Consider the following 20,087-nt stretch of genomic DNA (forward strand, 5'->3'; position numbering starts at 1 on the left):
AGGTCCATTCAGTGAAACGTATCTCCAAGGAGAGAGAGAGAGAGAGAGAGAGAGAGAGAGAGTTTATTGCTGTGCTCAGCCTGTCATCCATTGGCAATCAAACACCACTCTCTCTCTCTCTCTCTCTCTCTCTCTCTCTCTCTCTCTCTCCTAATTGTGCAGATTATGACTTTGTGCATACTTTATTTTAATGTCTCTGTAGATTATTATTTACATAAATTACACTAGGATTTCCCCCCCACAGTTAGTTATAGAGGTTTGTGGTTAGAAGCTATTTACTGTGTGTATTATTTTTACATGATTAATATCATTCTAGTCTATTGATATTGATTTCTGGATGTGTTCACATAAATGTTTATGTAATTTTTAATGCACATTAGTTATGTAATATTTTTATGAAGTCATTCAGAGATTGGGAAAGAGGTGTCATCAGTCATTCAGTGATGCCCAGTTCTGCTTTTCCTTTTTATCTGAATCAGGGATGAAACAGACATTTGGAATAGGTTCCAGAGTTAGTAAAGGGCTATATGCTGGCTAATTAACTGGAGCTCAGTTCAGATATCACAGAAGTTCTGGATTGGTTCTTCTGAAGTGCAAACTTTCTTCCACAATATCTTGATAGTTTAGTGACTTTTAAATATTGAATGTTACTTCCTTTACTTTTCCTCTGTGGTTGGCAGGAAGAATACATTTCTTAAATACCACAGAATGTCTGTAATTATATTGAATCTGATTGCTTGTTGAGAGGCATTACTGGTCAGTTGACAAATAATAGTGAGTACACCTGATTCTGAGTTTCTTTTTTAAAGTTGAACAAGAGATGCTTGTTCTCATGTAGCATACTTAATTGCACTAGTTTCAGGCCAGACTAAGTGAACCTTTGCATTTTCTCTCTTTCTACTTGCAGGGGGAACACAGAGACTACCTCGTACAATTGGAGTGTCTCTGGCCAAAGAACTAATCTTTTCTGCTCGTGTTATTGATGGTAATGAAGCAAAATCAATAGGCTTAATCAGTCATGTGGTGGAACAGAATGAAGCAGGGGATGCTGCCTACAGAAGGGCATTAGCCCTAGCAGCAGAATTTTTGCCTCAGGTACAAGTCAAGAGTGTTACTTAACCTGCAACTTCATTGTGGAAAAGGAAAAATAATAAGAAACGATGATAAAAATTGGGAAACCAAAAAAATAGTATAAAACCTGTTCTAGTCAAATAGAAATGAAACTTCTTATGTGTGAGCTACATAGTAGTGCTATTGGTGTCAGTATTAGAGGGTACCATCATTATGTCTACATTTTGAATCGTATGTTTGTTTGCTTAACCTTCACAATGTATGACAAAAGCAAAATCTTTGAAGCTTCTTTTACAATTTCTGTTTGTAACCCCAGTTCCTATGAAGCTGTCATCAGAGCAGTGCCCTTAATTCTCACCTTGCTAAATTTTCTTATTTCTTTGTCTCTAGACATCCCAGTTTAGTTCTCTATACATGCATCCAAATCTGGGGTGGGGGGGAGCATCCTGGAAGTGGCATGGGCTTGCACTGACATGTTTGCCCACCCCACCTGCGTAAGTGTGGCCTATGCTGACGGAGAGGGCAAACAGGGTGGCAGGCCAGCAGCACACTGCTCTGCAGTACCCAACCCAGAAGAGGCTGCCTCCACCAGAACCACACTGGCATAACAGAGGACCCTGGTATGACTGGGGGTGGGCTAGGGGCATTTCTGAGTGTGGAGACAACTTTAGTGACTTCTATCAGGCTCTTCTCTGGCCTTAGACTTATTCCACCCAAAAGTGTGCTGTAAACCCATTTGGCCTATGGGGCTGTTCGGCAGCAGGGAGCTTTTTGAATTTCCCTCCTTCCTGTGCCACCCAAAAACCTTTTGGAGGAGGCATGACACTGCCTTCGCCATGACATCCCTGGCTACCATGGAGCTCCCCCCCCCCTGGATTGAGCTGTAAATTCTACAGCTCCTCTGCATAAACAAAAGTGTCAAGCAGGCAATTTGTAGCTGGAGACACAAGTCCAAACACAAGCAAATTCTATTCACTTTGATGGGATTTGTATGCATACAAATGTATTTAAATTTGTAAAAAAATCTTCCAAAAAATGTCTAATGCAGCATTTTGATCCTGCTGAACTGTCCATTTGTTTACAGTTCAATATTGGTGTACTAGCATAATATCATTATATTATTGCATTCCCTTGAATACTTAGTTACTTAAACAGGACCCAAAGTTGTATACAAAATTCAAATTAAAAACCGTACTATAGCATTAGAACAGTCAAATGCCAACAAGCATCAAACAACTCTGGAATACCTTGTTAAGAAAAGATATACTTTTAAAAAGTCACGAGGCAAACTGTTTTCAGTACAGTCTCTGGAAGGCTGTTTCATAAACTTAAAGCCATTATTAAGAAAACATGACACTGCATGTGGTTATAACTAAAGACTTTGCTGAAAGGGAACTGTCAGGTAGATAAAATGGGGTAGTAATAGGAATTGCCACTCATAGAAATTGTCACTAGAAAAGTTGTTTGATATTATAATAGCTTTATTTCCTTTTGTTGTAGAACTAATCTGTCAGTGTTCCACACTAGTTTGGGCATGCTGAGATGTATCGGTATTACCTTTAAAAAATCTGCTTCCACATGTTTGTTTTGCAGCATCTTTTAAAATATGCTACTCTTGGGAGGAGTAGAGATTGTTTTAATGATAGTAATTTAAACGGAGAATATTTGAAGCTTTTCCTTTATATCAATAATCCTTAAGCTGTGGTTTTCTGCAGCATGTTTGAAAATATGCGTCTAGGTGGTCCCTGGAATTATAACCAAAATTATAGAGATAAATCTTGGAAGACTTGAAAAATACCATTTTAAAATTAAACTTAAACTTATTCCTGCTTCAGTACATCTGTTCTGAAAGTATAAGTTTCAGGGAATGGAGATGTGGTCAGACCTGAATTATAGTGCCCTGAGTAACAAATCTTTCAGTAACTTTATTTCTGTTGTGTCAGAGAAAGTGCCTATACCTTGTCTCAATGAAAGAATAAAATGCAGTCCCAACTGTTTACAAGCAATAAAAAAGTGTTTTAAGCAGAAACTTTGTCAAAATGATCCTTCATTCCATGGGGTAATAAACCCTGTACTTTGATACAAGAAAGTTTATATTACCTCAAAGGACTGTAGGCGAATCTTCCCTTTTTCAAAGTCAGTCCTTATCAGGGAAAAAATGGCTGACAAAGCAGGCTCAGGCATCTCAGACACTGCAGAGAGCAGGAGGGAAGGTGAGAAGGCAGCATAAAAAGCTGTATTCTATTGTACAGAACACCAGTGTGCTGCTACAGGAGGATAACATGAGAAGATTTTCTTGCAGCTTCCACAAAAGCCTGAGAAACAAGTTTTACATGAGGTCTCCTCCCTGAAAGAAATGACTGTGTCCCATTATATCTCTAAATACTTTGTCTCCCTCATGCACTCTTCCCCATCCCGCCAATCCGGACTTCTTTGTGTGTGGCCCCCTGCACCTTCTAACAAAATTTCTTCCCCCACCTTCATCTGACTGCAGTTTTCCCTTCTTCTCCCCCTGCCAATCGACTTCTTTCTTTCTTCTTGTTTGTTCCTCAGAATGGGGAGGTTGTTCTCTTCCTTCCCCTTTACCTCACCTATTATTCTCTCCCTATCCCCACAATTAGACTGGCAGCCTCTCATACTTTTTTACACACCTTCCGCTTCTGTAAAAACCAGAAACTGTCTGGACCTTTAAAGGGGGGGGGGTCCCCTTGCCTCACCTATTATACTTGGTGCTTTAAAAAGATTCTTTACCGCTTTTGTAGAGAATCAAAAGGCCGGGGGAGGGGGGGAGGGATGAGATAGAGGTACTAGGATTGCAGCAGAGAATTCCACTACAAAGAAGGTTCAGGAAATGGCTGCAAATTGACTCAGAATTGAGGTTTGTTCTTTCTGTGAGACAAGGTGTAGTTTAAATTTGTAAGCATTTCAGAAAGCTTCCTCTGTGGCAACTGCTATCCTTAGACACTATGGAGATGCAAACCAGAACAATGAAATCACTTAAATATGTGTAAGCAGCTGTCACACTGGGACACCTCTTAACTCCCCTATACCCAGAGGCAGGAGTGTTCTCCAAATTCTTCTGATATTTGCTTCTTCTGATCTTTTTGCTGGACAGCTTTACTTTATGTAACCTTCTGGGCCAGGGCCGGGGGACATATTCAATTGCCCCATCCCATACCTTGCAAAAGAAAATGTATAACTGAACCAGTTTAAGGAACTGAGATGATTCCCCACCGTTCTCCCTGCTGTATTTGATCTAAGAGATTATCCTGCTAGAGGCTTTTCAAGGTTCAACCATAAAACTCTAAAATTTTATTAGATTCCTCAGGGAAATAGGATAACAGTTGGGAAAAATATGATGAAACGAAAAGAAGCTGACTTGGACCAATTTTGCATGGAACATTTACCTTGGGATTCTTCACTAAGCAGTGGGGTTGTAGTGGGCTGTCCTCACATTTCTCTGTTTACACGCATGGAGACACCCACTGTAAAGCTTGTCTGCTGAACTCTCCCAGGTCTGCTTTTCCTGGTTCTCGTAACTCTGCCCATCAACTCTCAAAGACACAGATCTCATCACACCCAGTAGTCTCATGATTGCTGGCTTTGTAAAAGCCTTTAAATTACTGTTATATCAATATTGCTGTTATAGTAGTTATATTGATATTCTAGCCCTTTCAAAAAAATAACCCCCCGCAAATGAAAGAGCCGAAACAGTTATGTAGACCACATGCTGAAGAAGGGGACCATGTCCTAGAGCTGATATTCTCTCCCCTTCCCCTACACAGAGAGAGGAGGAGGAGGAGAAAGGCACTTGTTATTTTGGTATTCCTGTATTAGATCTAACATTATTTCGATAGCTGTAATATGGTACAAATTCTTGAAGTTGAAATGAAGTTTTAAAAGCCCTCCCAATCATCAAGAAGGGCAGAATCAGAGCGGGGTAGGTGGGGTGCAGCCAAAAAGACACCCTGCTTATACTATCCATAGAAATGGCAACTTGTCCCCTGAATGTAAATGAGCTCTGTAAAACCCCCACCATCTGCCACTCCTGTAGTGCTTGGGAGGGGGGATTCACACCATCCTTGGAAGGTGAATGCTGAGTGCACAGGAACATTGTATGTATGGTAGGACCAAGAACTCTGTCATTTTTATGTCGAGATATCGATAGCTCAGTGGTGGCGAACCTATGGCACTCCAGATGTTCAAGGACTACAATTCTCAATTGGCCATGCTGGCAAGGGCTGATGGGAGTTGTAGTCCATGAACATCTGGAGTGTCATAGGTTCGCCACCACTGCGATTACTCAATGTGAGAATTTAGAGGTCAGTGCATTTGGCTAAGCCCGTGTGGTTGAGCTTCTTTTCTTTGACTTACACTTGTTGACTACCAAAAGATGACAGCAAGATGACTAGGAAGCAGGAAAGAGCTGGCAACATGGAAGGGGGGCAAGGGGATAGGTGTGGACAGCAGTGAGAGGAAGTGGGCAGAGTCAAGCAAGATGGGCTGGCTGTGGACGGAGGGAAGATGTCCAGGGGAAAGTTGTGCTCACTGGCAAATCTGATCTCGCTTGCTATGGCGAGAATGGAAAGTGAAAGTGCGACTTGAGAAAATATGCCTATACAACAAATCTTACTGCAACAGACATTCGCTCTTGCAGCACAGTGGACAACCTGTGCATAATCAGCCTTATATAACAACATTCAGACATTCTTAATAGTACATCGTAGAGGGCATTAAGATTTTAGTTTGTTACAGATTTCTGAATTCTTTGAAATATAATAGTTCCAAAGTAAATAATAACTGTGAGTGTTCAAGAAATCTCCCAATGCAAATGAAATAGTTCAATGGGGCTAAATGAGTTGTGTAGCAGTTTCCATGTTTTGACTTATGGCTTCTGATCATCCAGTGGCCTTTAAAAAAACATGCTAAGATATTGCTTGAAAAAGGTTCTTTAGAAAATGTTTCCACATGCAGAGAACTACCATTAGGTCCAGCGTCGTCCTTTAAATTCAGCATGTCAAAATTACACTTAGGGATTTATTTCCGAGCTCTTACCAAACTTCTCTTTATGTTCTATATTTTTCAGCTAAATTATTAACAAAATGGAATAGTAGGAATCTGATTTATTTTATCTTAATAAATACTGATGTCTGGATTAGAGGGATATTAATGGAGCGATTGACATTACAACACTTTTTGTCACAAATACTTTTTGTTTGATCTGTTTCTAATTTCAGGGACCTGTAGCAATTAGAGTTGCAAAACTGGCTATCAATCAAGGGATGGAAGTAAGGAAATTCTTTTTTTGCGTACTATCTAAAAGAGTTGATAGGGCAATCCTAGATAGGTTAGCATCAAAGCCTGGCAAATGTTTATAAAGTGGCATGTGTGGAAACAACACAGTAAGACTGGAAGATATGTGCAGAGCCCCTCTCTTCCCTTTGTTGCTTCACCTAAAATAGAATCTCCCCTTTTCTCTCTTGCTGGGGGTTACTTTTGGTCTGCGGAGGGAGAAGGACAGGTAGAATAAAACTTTAGCACTACCCTGTTACCTTGTTATGCAGAGCCTTAAATTTCCAACTGTCCCACTGTGTACGTAGCTACTAGTGAATTCCCAAACTATTGTAACATCCTTGGTTTTATACCTTTCTGTGCATTGTTGTAAGAACATAAGCAGAGCCTGCTAGATGAGATCAGTAGTCTGTGTAGACCTGCATATTGTTTCACACAGATGCCAATCAGTTGCCCTGGAGGTCCACCAAATGGCTTAGGTCTTTGCCTAATGTTTATTTTTTAATTTATTTTTATTATTGAGAGTTATATACCACCCTACCCCTGGAGTTGCCTCCTAGCACTGGTATTCATAGGTTTTCTGCCTCTGTATATGGCTCTTAGCCATTGATGGAGCTCCATTAATTGCTACTATCTTGTGCCAAAGATTGAAGATATTATATACTTTTTAGTGTTGAGCTACTTTAAATCCCATTGCTCTTGCTATATTTCACATTTGTGTCAGTTACTTAAGTTTCCATATTTTGTGTGTACTGCTAGAAGTAGTAGTACTAGAATCATAGGCTAATTTTTTAAAAGTGAATTAATTTCTATGTGGGCATAGTTTAGCATAGTGGGCATTATGTGTATGGTAAAACATGCATTGACACAAGTTCAGTATAGAAAACAATACTTTGTTTATGTAATTGGACAATAATAGAAAATTATATCAAACTTCGATTCATAAGCCTGTCAACTCTCAGCTACTGTAGAAATACAATGTCTCTCTCCTCCCCCCCCCTTCACTATTACTGTCTTGTACAATTTTTCAGAATAATTGACAGGTATAGAAATTGTTTTCATTAAATTTCACATTTTTGTTTCACAGGTGGATATGTTAACAGGTTTAGCAATTGAAGAAGCTTGTTATACTCAGGTATGTAATTCTGTGCAAAAATAGACTGAGGAATATTCACAAACTTTATTCATAAACTGAATTAACAGAATAACAGTAGTGGCCAGGAAAAGTATCCAGTTCACAAGCCTACCCTTCATCTCTTACCTTTACTGTTGCCACAGAATGACTTATGTCCGAGCAGCAAACAAAAGCAGTAGCAACCCAGTTAGCCTAGGCCACAGTCATGTAACTTGTCCAGGCATCAGCACACTAGGTGATTGGCCAATAAAATGGGCCTGTTGTCCTTCTGAGTCACTGATTTGGCAGTGGATTACATTAGAAGACAATGATCATGCCTATTAGTCTGTCAGTAACTCTGCCCAGCTTTTCCCTGGACTCTTCCTCTTCATGAGTTAATACTGCTTCTGTTCATGGAGAAAACTGCCTGCTCCTATACCATTTAAGGGAAAAAAAACCCCTGTGAATGTGAGTCCTTTTAGGCATGTACTTGCCAGCAGGATTTTTCAGACAGGAAGGCTACCATGGACTTTCTCTAGGTCTTGGATCCTTAGTAAATAACTTCCCTGTATCTTGGATCAAGATAGGATCCAGAATAAGCTGATTTGGTCTCCTGAGGTCAATTGACTGAAATGTGAGGACTGAAGTCCGTACTTCTGACATTGATCTCTTGGGTTGGAGGGAGCAGTAAAAGGAGCCTTAAAAGCAAACTCTTCTCTCATAAGAGCAAAGTAGCTTGTCCTTCGGGGATGAATGTGTATTGTGACACTCTAAAAGACACTCATCTAACTCAGCTGTAAATATTGGGGATGAGTTTGTTATATCATCTGACAGCCAAAATAAGCTTTTACTCTTTTTTTAGAAGTGATGATAAACTTGTTTTGTTAAATTGAAGACATCTTTCAGAGTCTTTGGCGGATGGGGTGGGTGGGGGGGTGGGGGGTAATTTACCTTGGGAACCAGAAGTTGTTTTGTGATGATCTACAATTTTCCCCAGCACAGTATGTAATCATCCATATATACTTGATTGCTCACATTTTAATCAATTATTGTATGCTTCCATTCTTGCTGGGGAGGGGAAGGCCCTATCAAGATGCCTGTGAATATTACATCTGAAATTGCCCTTGGTGTGCTAGTTCTTCAACTGGCATAAATCAACAGCATATTTACTGTAAAAGCAACACAGTTGTAATCTTTGCTAAGTTTCTGGTTGTCCGGGCTGTATGGCCATGGTTTGGTAGATCTTGTTCCTAATGTTTCGCCTGCATCTGTGGCTGGCATCTTCAGAGGTGTATTACAGAGGGAAGTCTGTTACACACTGTGTCCCTCTGTGATGCACCTCTGAAGATGCCAGCCACAGGTGGAGGCGGAACGTTAGGAACAAGATCTACCAGACCATGGCCACACAGCCCAGAAAACCCTCAACAACCAGTTGAATCCGGCCATGAAAGCCTTCAACAATACATTTCTGCATGTATTTAATGGATGGAACACATCACCAACCTACATAATTGTTTGCATAAATGTACGCCTCACTTGTAATGTTAATGCTGAAATAACTTTCTTCTTTGTAGACTATTCCAACAAAAGATAGAATTGAAGGCCTCCTTGCTTTTAAAGAAAAAAGACCCCCTCACTACAAAGGAGAATAGGAAAAAAGAGAAGACTTGAAAATGTGAATGAAATAAACATACTACTGGAATGTCTTTTTAGCTGTCCTTTGCCTCAGACTCTGAGATACCGCAACCATTAAAGGAAAAGTAAACACTCATACTTTGAAATCTGTAATGTATTCAAATGTATATTCAGCCTTACTCCTTATGATTTCGAAGGCTTCTGTTTACCTGCAAGGTCACTAGGCTGTATACCACTTGTATCTTATATGTATGAAATGCAGTCCCTATAAATTCAATGCACAGAACTTTTAATATGCATAAAGTTATCATATCAAATGTGCACATGCTGTTGAACAGAATAATTTCATTGAGCATACCAAAACTGTTATGTATTTGCACAGAATTTTTAATTGAATATATAGATCAAAAAAGAACATAAACTTTAAACTTTGTTAATAAAGATAGTTTAATTAAGGTAAGAAAAAGTAACCACAGAGATGTGTATTTTATATAATGTTGGTACATGGAAACAGTTGGATTATGGTTCAACGTTGTAATATGGTGCAAGTGTTATCTTAGGCCCACTCTGCACAAGCCAAAACAACAGCCCAGGCATGGTAAAAACACTGTTCGGGCGGGGGGGGGGGCACTTTGCAAGGTTGCCGCCTCCGAAATAAGGCACCACTGTGTTTCCCCCCACCCCCCAACCAGCAGTAAAACAGTGTTTTTAAGACTTGCTAAATGAGCGAACGGCACCGGGCGAGAGGTGCCACTTTTAAGTGTGTCCTGTTTAAAAATTTACCTTCTCACCCTGCACAGTTCCGCAGGGACAAGGAGACATGCCCATGCTGCCCTTTGACCCCCAAAGCGTTGCTATGGCTGCGGGGGCGTGTCTCCTCATCCCTCCGGAGCTACGCAGGGAGAGAAGGTAAGTTTTTAAAAAACAGGATATGCCTTTGTGGAGGCACAGCTAACTAGCCACACCTCAGTGTGGGTTAGGATTTGGGATGCACACACGACTCAGAGGCAAAAATGAGTAAAATATCTTTTAAAGTTTATTGAATAGTAGCATCGCCTCAAAAAATGAAACAATAAAAATAATAAAAATATCCATAGTTTAGCATAGCTTTCATTCCAAAAAGCAAGCAAAGTAAAAGACAAAAGAATAGTTTATCACTAGCAGTCAAGGAATAACAGCATCATATCATATATGAAGTAGCAGCCGGGAAAAAAAGATTGTTGGTTAGAATATTGAAAGACAATTATAGAGAAACTATAGGTCAGGTGGCATGAGCAGACCAATCTGCAATTAACAAAGACGGTTAGTGAGAAAATCATTATTGCTAACAGGTGCAAATACTTGAAAATTTTAGCCACTAGGGAAACATCCCACAGCTGGGCTGTGACCTTCAGCCAAGGCAGTTTCTCGGTGTCAGTTGGAGCAAGCTGGGAGAGAGCCAGAGAAACAAGATTATTTTGAGAACCACATTTCAACAATACGTCCGCATGAAGATGGCTAGTTGTGCCAACACAGGCAGTTTCTCCACAGCCTCCTTGCAGAGGTGCCTCTGGAAGCTGCCCACGAGGAAGCATGCAAACGGCCCTGGGGCTCCACCGCTATCAAGTATACCAGTGAGCAGCAACTTCACTGACCCATGCAGAAATTTGTTGAATATTTCAGATTGCTTCAATAAGGCTGCAGATTGCAGCTCTAAAAATATCTGTGACATCTTGGATTTTTCTCAGTGCTTTTATATTATGTTCCAATCTAAGGAAAATGTTTCTTATTGTCTTACTATAGTACTTGACCTTGGAACTGTTAAACAGATTTTAAAAGATCATGATACTTCATATTGAAATCATATCAGAGTAGAGATCATATTGAAAATCCGTGAAAGAATTCTATTATTGAAATAGTGCTGGATGAAATTTACCATAATTAATTATTGACACCATTGGTACACAAAGAATTGCAGGGCAGATGTCTTGAAAATTTTCCCCATGCTTCACATTTCCCTTCTGGGATTCTGTAAACCCTTTCAGATTTGACAAGGCCAATTTCCCCTCTTTCTGTTTTCTATTTTTTGTTTAATTACTACATTAAACTATTTTCAACTTTCTGTGCCTCCTAGATGTCAATCATCATCAGGATCTTCATCAGAATGTATTTGAACATTTTAAAATCTACAGAGACTTTTTTGGCATATCTAGGGAGTTATACAGATACATCAGAATTCCATCTTGCCTGTGGATAGCTTCATTTTGTCCTGCTGATAGACCTGTGGTCATCAAGCTTTGTATTACAGAGAGTAATAATTAATATAAAGGTATTTTCCAGCCTCAGAATATGTTGCATGTTTCCCAGTTCTCCTAATGGAAGCAGCAGAGGGGTCTCTGGAAGCAGCTGAGGGTCTCTGGAAGCCACAGAGAAGAGTAGTGGGACAGAAAGTGCTAGGCTTCTGAGAGGTGGGGCTTGCTATTTGTTGCTCAGTCTCTGGAAGCAGTGGCGCATGCAGTTCTTTTACTTAATAAAAAAGTATCTTTTGAGGGATTGTAGAAGGTACGTTGGAGTCTTGACAAGGGGCCAGGGCTTCAGCCTTTAGGTCTTGCCCTTGGAGTGCAGTAAACAGGCTTGTCTAAACAGGTAAGGGAAGCACTTTTTGGGTTGAGAAATTCTTACAGGAGGCTCTGCACTACTAAACTGGTAAATATGGCTGGTGGAGTTGCTGCAGTTACAACAGCTGTGGGATGTTGTTTTTTTGCCAGATGATGTGTGTAGCTACACCTGCAGCAAGTGTAAGCTGGTTGCTCTCATAGAAGAGAAGGTCCAGCAGCATGAGGCGCAAGTATATATGCTTCAAGACATTAGAAAAAAGGAACATTTCATCAACACAGTGGAGCTGACGGTACTGGGGGAGGAATGCATTGGGGATCTTTCTGAGGAAGATGGCAATTCTCAAACGCTGGAGGTGGGTAATTGGAAAAATGTGACACAAAATGCAGGGACTAGGGAATATTCTTTGAGTTTAAACCTATAAAATCGATTTGAAGTTCTTTCCCTTCTCAGTGAGGATAAGGAAGATGCACAGGAGCAACCAAGTCAGATCTCAGAGATTGTGCAAGCAATAGACGGTTCAGCCCACAGAATATAAAACATCAGAGAAGACATGTAGTCGTTGTTGGGGACTCCCTGCTGAGGTGAACAGAAGCAGCGATTTGCCAGCCTGATAAGATGTCATGAGAGGTATGCTGTCTCCCTGGGGCAAAAATCCATGATGTCACTGAGAGGCTGACAAGGCTTGTTAAGCCCACTGACCATTACCACTTCCTTTTCATCCATGTGGGGACAAATGACATAGCCAAGACGTAGCTTTTGGGACATCAGAAGGGATTTTGATGGTCTGGGAAGGAAGCTGAAGGTTCTGGATGTACAAGTTGTCTTTTCATCTCTAATCCCGATTGAAGGATTGAAGGCCCATGGAGAGAAAGAAGAATAGTGGAGGTGAACAATGTCCTTCGCAAATGGTGCCACCAGAAACTGTTTGGGTTCTTGGACCATGGACTGTGGTTTCATGAAGAGGGACTGCTGGCAAGGGATGAGTTGCACCTCACGTCTGTAGGAAAAAACATCTTTGCCAGGAGGCTCACAAACCTGATTAAAAGGGCTTTAAACTGAATTATGTGGGGGCGGGAGACAATATTCAAACCGATAGGAGTTCAACAAATGGTAGTGATGGTAGTCCAAAGGTTATAGAGAGAACTGAGCAAGATGGCAACAGCAGGAGGGAAAAAACCTTAAAGAAGCATCCAGAGGAAATGCACCATGGCCTTTGATGTCTCTATATCAATTCACAGAGTATGGGAAATAAACAAGATGAACTCAAACTCTTAACACAGCAAAACAAGTATGACATTATAGGCATCACTGGTGGAAACCTGGTGGGATGAGTCTCATGATTGGAATGTAAGAATTGAAGGGTATAACTTATTTCAGAGAAACATAAAATAGGAAAGAAGGAATAGCATTATACGTAAAAGATTATTACAGCTGTGAGCAGGCTCATGACTTAAATCCTGCAAGCCTGGTTGAGAGCATTTGGGTAAAAATTAAGGGGGAGAGAAATAACACTGATCTCATTGTGAGGGTCTATTGTAGACCCCCATGCTAGTCTGAAGAGATGGATGATGCATTCTTGGAACAAATAACAAAACTTGCACAAAGAAGAGAAATGGGAGATTTCAATTATATGGATATTTTCTGGGAGTCAAACTCTTCCATGGCAATTAGGTCCAACAAATTTCTCACCTGCCTTGCAGCCAATTTAATGGTCCAGAAGGTGGAAGAAGCAACAAGGGGAACAGGTATTTTAGATCTGTTCCTAACGGATAAAGATGACCTGATTAGTGGAGTGGAAGTGGTAGAATCCTTAGGTGGGAGTGATCATGCTCTCCTGGAGTTGTTATACAGTGGAACCTTGGTTTTCACCGGTTTCGGTTTTCATCGATTTTTCAGTGAAAAATTTGTCTCGGTTTTCATCGATTTGCCTCGGTTTTTATCAATTTGCAGTAAGGTGCAGGGGTTTGTGGAGAAAAATCACCCGGACAAAGCTGTTGCAGGCCGTGTCTGCAACTTGTTTAATGACAATGTCATTTCAGATAAATATTAAAGAGGCGTCAGAAACAGACCTCTTTGGACAGCTTTCTGGTGCGACATTGGTTCACTGGCTCTGAAGCTGGTCCTAGTGTTATTGTTTGTTACTGTTTTCAGCATTAAAGTTCAGTTACTGTTTTCAGCATGTTTATTCACCAAAAAAATGTGGTTTTGGTATGTTTTTTGGAGTGCCTAGAACAAATTAATTGGATTTACATTGATTCCTATGGAAAAGTTTGCCTCGGTTTTGGTTTTCATCGATTCTTTTCAGATAGATTACCAACGAAAACCAAGGTTCCACTGTACAGTGGAAAGGGGATGCTAAACATAGTCATATACACATTCTAGATTTTAAGAAAGCAGATTTCAGTAAGCTTAGGAATCTACTGGGTGTGATCCTGTGGTCAAAAACACTAAACGAGAAAGGAGTGCATGATGGCTGGGAGTTTCTTAAAAGTGAGATCTTGAGGACACAATTTGAAACAGTTCCAATGAGGAGGTAAAATGGGAGGATGGCTGTCTAAAGAACTTTCAATTGAGCTAAGATTTTAAAAGGAGATGTACAAGAAGTGGAAAAGGGGGGAAATCACCAAAGAGGAATTCAAACAAATAAGAACATAAGAACAGGCCTGCTGGATCAGACCAGAGTCCATCTAGTCCAGCACTCTGCTACTCGCAGTGGCCCACCAGATGCCTTTGGGAGCTCACATGCAGAATGTGAAAGCAATGGCCTGCTGCTGCTGCTGCTGCTGCTGCTGCTGCTGCTGCTGAGCACCTGGTCTGCTAAGGCATTTGCAATCTCAGATCAAGGAGGATCAAGATTGGTAGCCATAGATCGACTTCTCCTCCATAAATCTGTCCAAGCCTCTATTAAAGCTATCCAGGTTAATGGCCATCACCACCTCCTGTGGCAGCATATTCCAAACACCAATCACACGTTGCATGAAAAAATGTTTCCTTTTATTAGTCCTAAATCTTCCCCCCAGCATTTTCAATGTCTGCCCCCTGGTTCTAGTATTGTGAGAGAGAAAAATTTCTCTTTGTCAAAATTTTCTACTCCATGCATAATTTTATGGACTTCGATCATATCCCCCCTCAGATGTCTCCTCTCCAAATCAGGATGTGTGGTTAGAAAGTCAAAAAAACTAAAGTGCACAATGAGCTGAGGCTTGCTAGAGAGGTTAAAAACAGCAAAAAGAGAGAGGCTTTTTTGTAGATAGGATAGAGTCACTGCATGGAGGAGATGGCAAAATACTAACAGGGAATGGAGTAAAGTCAGAACTACTCAACACCTTCTTTGCTTCAGTCTTTTCCCAAAAAGGAAATAGTGCTCATTCATGAGAAAATGAAACAGAAGATACAGTAGGAGAAATTCAGCACAAAATAAATAAAGAGATAGTGCAGGAATACCTGGCTACTTTAAATGAATTCAAATCCCCAGGGCCTGATGAACTACATTCCAGGATATTAAAAGAACTGACAGAAGTAATCTCAGAACCACTTGCTATAATCTTTGAGAACTCCTGGAGAACAGGAGAAGTCCCAGTGGACTGGAGGAGGGCTAATGTTATCTTCAAAAAGGGGACAAAGAAGACCCAGCAACAAACAGTTCTTCAAGTATATCAAAAGTAGGAAGCCAGCTAGGGAAGCGGTAGGCCCGTTAGATGACAAAGGAGCAAAGGATGTGCTAAATGATGACAGGGAGATTGCAGAGAAGCTGAATGAATTCTTTGCATTTGTCTTCACCCAAGAGGAAGTTAGGAAATTCCTGCACCTGAACCATGCTTCTTGGGAGGCGAATCTGAGGAACTAGCGAAGATAGAGGTAGACAAGGAAGAAGTTCTGGCAGCCATTGATAAGCTAAATGCTACCAAATCCCCTGGCCCAGATCGCATTCACCCAAGAGTTCTTAAAGAGCTCAAGCATGAAATTGCTGATCTTCTCACTTTAATATGCAACTTGTATCCCTGAAACTCAGGCTTCTATCCCTGAAGACTGGAAGATGGCCAATGTCACCTGCCAATCTTTAAGAAAAGGATCTTGTGGGGGGGACCCGAGGAAATTACAGAGCCAGTCAGTTTGACATCTGTTCCTGGTGGTAATTAGTAGAATCTATCATTGGGAAGATAAAATTATTAAACATGTAGAAAAGCAAGACCTGCTGAGAAAGAGTCAGCATGGCTTTTGCAGAGGCAAATCTGTCTTACAAACTTACTAGAGTTCTTTGAGGGTGTAAACAGGCATGTGTGGATAAGGGGGAACCAGTGGATATTGTCTACTTGGATTTTTCAAAAGGCTTTTGACCAAAGTTCCTCACACAGGAGACTATTGAGAAAAACTCCAGCAATCAAAAGGGAATAAGAGGGGAAGTCCTCCTATGGATTAAAAAACTATGGATTAAGAAACAGGGAAGCAAAGAGTGGAGTGTAAATGGGAAGTTCTCACAATGGAGAGATGTCGGAGAATTGGTGGCCCCAGGGGATCCGTTTTGGGACCAGTGCTCTTTAACCTATCTCATAAAATGACCTGGAAGTAGAATTGGAGTACAGGCATAGTGGCCAAAGCTTTGCAGATACAGATACCAAATTATGTAGGAGTGGTGAGAAACCACAAAGTGATTTCTTGTAAGAGCTCCAAAGCCCGGACCTTGGATAAAAAAATAGGTGAGTGGGCTCAGAAATGGCAAATGCAGTTCAATGTAGCAAAATGCAAGAGTGATGCAACATAGGGGCAAAAAATCCAAACTTCACATACAAGCTGCAAGGGTCGGTGCTATCCAGTCTGACAGACCAGAGAAGAGGGATTTAGAAGCGTCTTAGTTGATGATAAGTTTCCGCTGGAGATGTCCATCTCAATGCATGGCAGCTGTGAAAAAAGGCAAGAGCTCTATGCTGGGGATAATTAGGAAAGGAATTGAGGAATAAAACTGCAAAGATTGTCATGCCCTTATATAAAAGCAGTGGTGCTTAATGCGACGCTTGCTAGAGTACTGTAAGTCCAGTTCTAGTGCGCGCATCCTCCAAAAGGATATTGAGGGAGATAGAAAAAAAAGTGCAAGAGAAAGGGGCAACAAAAGGATGATTGAGGGGAATGGAGCACCTTCCTTATGAGGAGAGAGGCTGCAGCGTTTTGGGACCTCTTTAGTTTGGAGAGGAGATGGCTGAGGGGGGATATGATTGAAGTCTATAAAATTATGCATGGGGTAGAAAATGTTGACAGAGAAATTTTTCTCTCTCACACACAATACTAGAACCAGGGGGCATTCATTGAAAATGCTGGGGGGAAGAATTAGGACTAATAAAAGGAAACACTTCTTCACACAACGTGTGATTGGTGTTTGGAATATGCTGCCACAGGTGGTGATGGCCACTAACCTGGATAGCTTTAAAAGGGGCTTGGACAGATTTATGGAGGAGAAGTCGATTTATGGCTACCAATCTTGATCCTCTTTGATCTCAGATTGCAAATGCCTTAACAGACCAGGTGATCGGGAGCAACAGCCGCAGAAGGCCATTGCATTCACATCCTACATGTGAGCTCCCAAAGGCACCTGGTGGGCCACTGCGAGTAGCAGAGAGCTGGACTAGATGGACTCTGGTCTGATCCAGCTGGCTTGTTCTTATGTTCTTATGACCCTAATAATTACCGTCCAGTCAGCCTGACATCAATACCAGGGAAGTTTCTGGAGATCACTAGACAGACAGTCTGCCAGCACTTAGAAGGGAATACTGTGATCACAAAAAGTGAGCATGGGTTACTGAAAAACAAGTTATGCCAGACCAATCTTATCTCTTTTTTTGATAGAGTAACAAGCTTGGTAGATGAAGGGAATGCTGTGGACGTAGCATACCATAATTTTGTAAAGCTTTTGACAAGGTTCCCCATAATATTCTCGCAAGTAAGCTAGTGAAATGTGCACTAGACAATGCTGCTATTAGTTGGATTTGTATTTGGTTGACTGATCAAACTCAAAGGGTGGTCATTAATGGCTCATCTTCATCCTGGAAAAAAGTGACTATTGGAATGCCATGGGGTTCTGTCCTAGGCCCAGTGCTATTCAATATTTTTATCAACAATGTCCAGGGTCGGGCAGGAGGCCCCTCCCTGGACTCCCCCACAGCCCTGAGCCACCCCCAAGCACCCCACCAGACTTACCTCTCGAGAGGGGCACACCGGCTGCGGCCAAGACAATGGAGGCTCCCAGGCCCCGGGGAGTCCTGTGGAGACATGCGGTAATGGTGGGGCCCAGGGATGCGGTAATGGCGGGGCCCAGGGATGAGGCAACACAGCAGCTGGGGGGGTGGAGGATGCACCATCCGAGCCTCTGGCCTCAGGAGGCCATGCCACCGTGCCGAGGCACTGGACAAAGTCTCAGGAGGAGCCCAGCCATTTGGGAGAACCCTGATTGGCGGTAGAGGCACTGGTGGTGGAGCCCGGCACTGAGCCCCCACCCTGGAGGAGGGGCCAGGGGCCTGGAGGCCAATGGATGAGCCAGCAGGCCTCAACCAGGCCGGAGGGCACCGCAGGTGGACTGGCTGGCAGGGGTGAGATTGGTGGAAGGGAAGGTGGGAAGGGATAAAAGATGGCAGGAAGAGGAACTTGAGGTGGTGGTAAAGGAAAAGGAGGGGAGAGTGTGGTGTAGGGTGGATAGTGAAGTACAAATGGAGGAAGAAAGAGGCGTGGAGGAGGATGGTTGAAGGAAGAGAGAGCAAGGTGGAGTTAGAACCAGGAGGAAGCAGCCAGCTGGGCAAGAGATGGAGGGAGAGGGACTTGGTGTGGAAGAGCAGGCGAGGAGGAAATAAGGTTAAGGTCAGCTGCTGCACTTAGCAACCATGTGGGTCAAAAGGCTTTGTGAAACACCACAGCCCCTAGAGCCCAGGGCACTGTCCAGGTCTAACACCACCCAGGAAGGGATTGGAGGGACGTTCCAGGCCCCAGCAGGCAGGGGCAGGGAGGAGGTTTGCCACAAATGACTTGGATAATAGAATAGAGGGCATGTTATACAGATGACACCAAATTAGTAGAGGTGGCTAATACCGCAGAGGACAGAGTCAGAATTCAAAATGACCTGGACAGATTAGAGAGCTGGGCCAAAACAAGCAAAATGAATTTCAATAGAGATAAATGTAAGATACTATACTTAGGAAGAAAAGATGAAATGCACAGATATAGGATGGGCGACACCTGGCTTGACAACATTGCATGTGAAAGGGATTTGGGAGTCTTAGTAGACCATAAACTAAACATGAGTCAGCAGTGTGATGCAGCAGCCAAGAAAGCCAATGCGATTTTGGGCTGCAATCAAATATAAAGAGAGCCCAGCTTCCAGTAGTCCAGCTTGTTCAGCATTTCTATTTGTGATGGTGACCAGTCAGCAGTCCTGCACCACCCACAAACAGAGCAGAGTGTGCAGTGCCTTTCCCAGTTGTACCTCCAGCAACTGGTATACTGAGTTACACTTGTTCCTAACATGAAGGTGTCATGTAGCCATCATGACTAATAGCCATTGATGAACTACCATCCATGGATTTTTCTAGCTGTTTATCTTTATCTTGTGGCATTGGATCCTATAAGTTAATTAAGTATTGTATTAAGTACTTTCTTTTGCTAGTCCTCAATCTACTATCCAACAACATTACACATCTACTATCCAACAACATTACACACGAGGTCTAGTATTTTGAGAGGGAGATAATCCTGACTATCCATAGAACTTAATCAAGGGTAAGTATGCTTAACATAGCAACTCTGCATAGAAACACTGATTTCTTCCATGTTGCTGATTAAGCCATATTTCCACACATCTGTGCAGAAGGTTATAGAACTGTTGTGCAGCAAAACTCTTTTTTTCCTTCTAATTACAGCATACTTGTCTGAAGGATTTCACAAGTGTTCTTTTTGGTAATACTGGTAGGAGATTACGTAAGTGCTTCTCACTAACATTATTGCTCAAGAACTTCAAACACCATTGTTATGTGCTGAGATTTGATGTTCTGTACATTCCTTTGGCTTTCTTTGTTCCCCTGACCTTTATACTTGTTTGGCTCATCAAACCCTCCTGTAGAAATGCATGTGTTTTCTCTCACACAAATGCCAAGAACCACTTAAACTACAGTTTGATTCCAGCTTTAATGGCTGGTATTCTCAATAGACAAATATATACTAGCTAACTTGGCTATAGTTATATGTTTACTATGGCAGAACATATAAACTTCAAAGTTCCTTCTACTTTGGACTTGAAGACAAGTTTGTCTTCCTTCATATCATCAAACTTAATTATTGGCAATAAGCAACAGTTGGCAAGAGCAGTACATCACATGGTTTCATTTCTGTCTTATGAAAA

The 20,087-nt window shown here is 41.7% G+C and overlaps 1 protein-coding gene across 3 annotated transcripts in view; it reads left to right on the top strand.

Moving 5' to 3' along the window:
* AUH (AU RNA binding methylglutaconyl-CoA hydratase) overlaps window positions 1-11,213 on the top strand; it is a 99,678-nt gene extending 88,465 nt beyond the window's left edge. For all 3 annotated transcript variants that reach the window (XM_048504747.1, XM_048504748.1, XM_048504746.1), the window contains 4 exons: window positions 908-1,095; window positions 6,309-6,359; window positions 7,451-7,498; window positions 9,052-11,213. In XM_048504747.1, the coding sequence (XP_048360704.1) occupies window positions 908-1,095; window positions 6,309-6,359; window positions 7,451-7,498; window positions 9,052-9,129 (365 nt within the window). In that variant the 3' untranslated portion in view covers window positions 9,130-11,213. The remainder of the gene's footprint in view (window positions 1-907; window positions 1,096-6,308; window positions 6,360-7,450; window positions 7,499-9,051) is intronic.
* The last annotated feature ends 8,874 nt before the right edge of the window (window positions 11,214-20,087 follow it).

This window comes from Sphaerodactylus townsendi, linkage group LG07 (genome assembly GCF_021028975.2).
Source record: "Sphaerodactylus townsendi isolate TG3544 linkage group LG07, MPM_Stown_v2.3, whole genome shotgun sequence".
In the NCBI taxonomy this organism is placed as follows: domain Eukaryota; kingdom Metazoa; phylum Chordata; class Lepidosauria; order Squamata; family Sphaerodactylidae; genus Sphaerodactylus; species Sphaerodactylus townsendi.